This window comes from Merops nubicus, unplaced genomic scaffold, assembly GCF_000691845.1.
Source record: "Merops nubicus isolate BGI_N331 unplaced genomic scaffold, ASM69184v1 scaffold18703, whole genome shotgun sequence".
Taxonomy (NCBI): Eukaryota; Metazoa; Chordata; class Aves; order Coraciiformes; family Meropidae; genus Merops; species Merops nubicus.
In genome coordinates, this window is record NW_008599799.1 from 17,247 (window position 1) to 18,486 (window position 1,240).

The following is a 1,240-nucleotide window of genomic DNA, read 5'->3' on the forward strand; positions in this document are numbered from 1 at the left end:
ACTAGTGTAATATTTTATTGGTGATGCTACGTTTCCAGACCTTTCAGGATAATAAAATTTTTAGGAGGGAAGGCAGACATAATTCTTTTTGAGAACTTCTTAGAAAATGCTTGTGAAAGCATCCTAACTTATCAGTAACAGAAAATTTATTTTAAGCATTTTCCCAGTTATTCTCATGTGTAAATAATGCTTCAATCCATCAGTTTAATCAGCACGATCATCCTTGTTAGAGACCTTGAAGCTGAAATATTTTTTGCATGCCTAAGTAGAAAATTCTTCTGTGATAGACAGAAGAATAGTCACGTCAAGTCAAAAGCAATGCTATTAATAAAACCTCACCTGTGGAGCTTCAGTCTATACAGGCTTCTTTTGAAACATTTTTTATTCAACAGAATTCTAACTATGGTGAAGATTTTTAAAGCTGGTATTGAGAATTTCTGAGGTGCCTCAAGAGAAAGAAAAGGGTCACCTTTCCTTCAAAACTAAGGGAAATTGGTTTGAACAATGGCTTGGAGACTTTAGAAGTTTGCTTATTCACGTCTCTACATAAAACTTTTGTTGTTTTAAGCATTGAGCATCTTTGAAATAGAGGTAATTTGTTCAAGAATTTAATTGTAGATTCAGAGAAGGTCCCAAAAGCGTTCAATGTAATTAATGCAGTAAAGGTAATAACATAAACAGAGAAATAAGAATTGTATAATATCCCCCAGGGAGAAAGTGAGAGGATTTCTAAGGATCATGATGTTAATGCAACAGCAGTAGATAGTAACAGTGCAATAATAAACTTTAAAAAATACCACTACAGTTACATTTCCCCAAATAACTAAGCACTGGAACGCCAACTGCACTTTCAAGCTAAGCACAAGAACATCACGGCATGTTTTGTGCTGACCTGCTCGTCAGTTCAGAGAAGGACAGTAATTATCCAAGGCAAGAAAGCAGAAGGTAGGTGTTAAAGACATCACCTCTTCCAGGTTGGCCATGCACATGACGTAGAGCTTGGAGGGGAAGGGGAAGGGCAGCGGGAAGCGGCCGCTCTCGCCGCGCTGGCCCTGGGTGGCCAGGGAGTGCCGCAGGGAGCCCCGGCCGATGCCCAGGCACCCGTCCGTCACCAGCACCACCTGGGGGAAAAGGGCACGTCAGCCTTCCACTGCCCACTCCCCACCAACCCACTCACACACCCCCAGCGTCGTGAGGCTGGCAGGGACCTCCGGCGAACCTCTCGTCCCGTGCCATGCTC

The 1,240-nt window shown here is 42.6% G+C and overlaps 1 protein-coding gene across 2 annotated transcripts in view; it reads right to left on the bottom strand.

The window, feature by feature from the left end:
• The window catches only part of VWA9 (von Willebrand factor A domain containing 9), a 10,012-nt gene that overhangs the window by 5,834 nt on the left and 2,938 nt on the right, over positions 1–1,240 (bottom strand). For both annotated transcript variants that reach the window (XM_008937523.1, XM_008937524.1), the window contains exon 3: positions 966–1,121. In XM_008937523.1, the coding sequence (XP_008935771.1) occupies positions 966–1,121 (156 nt within the window). The remainder of the gene's footprint in view (positions 1–965; positions 1,122–1,240) is intronic.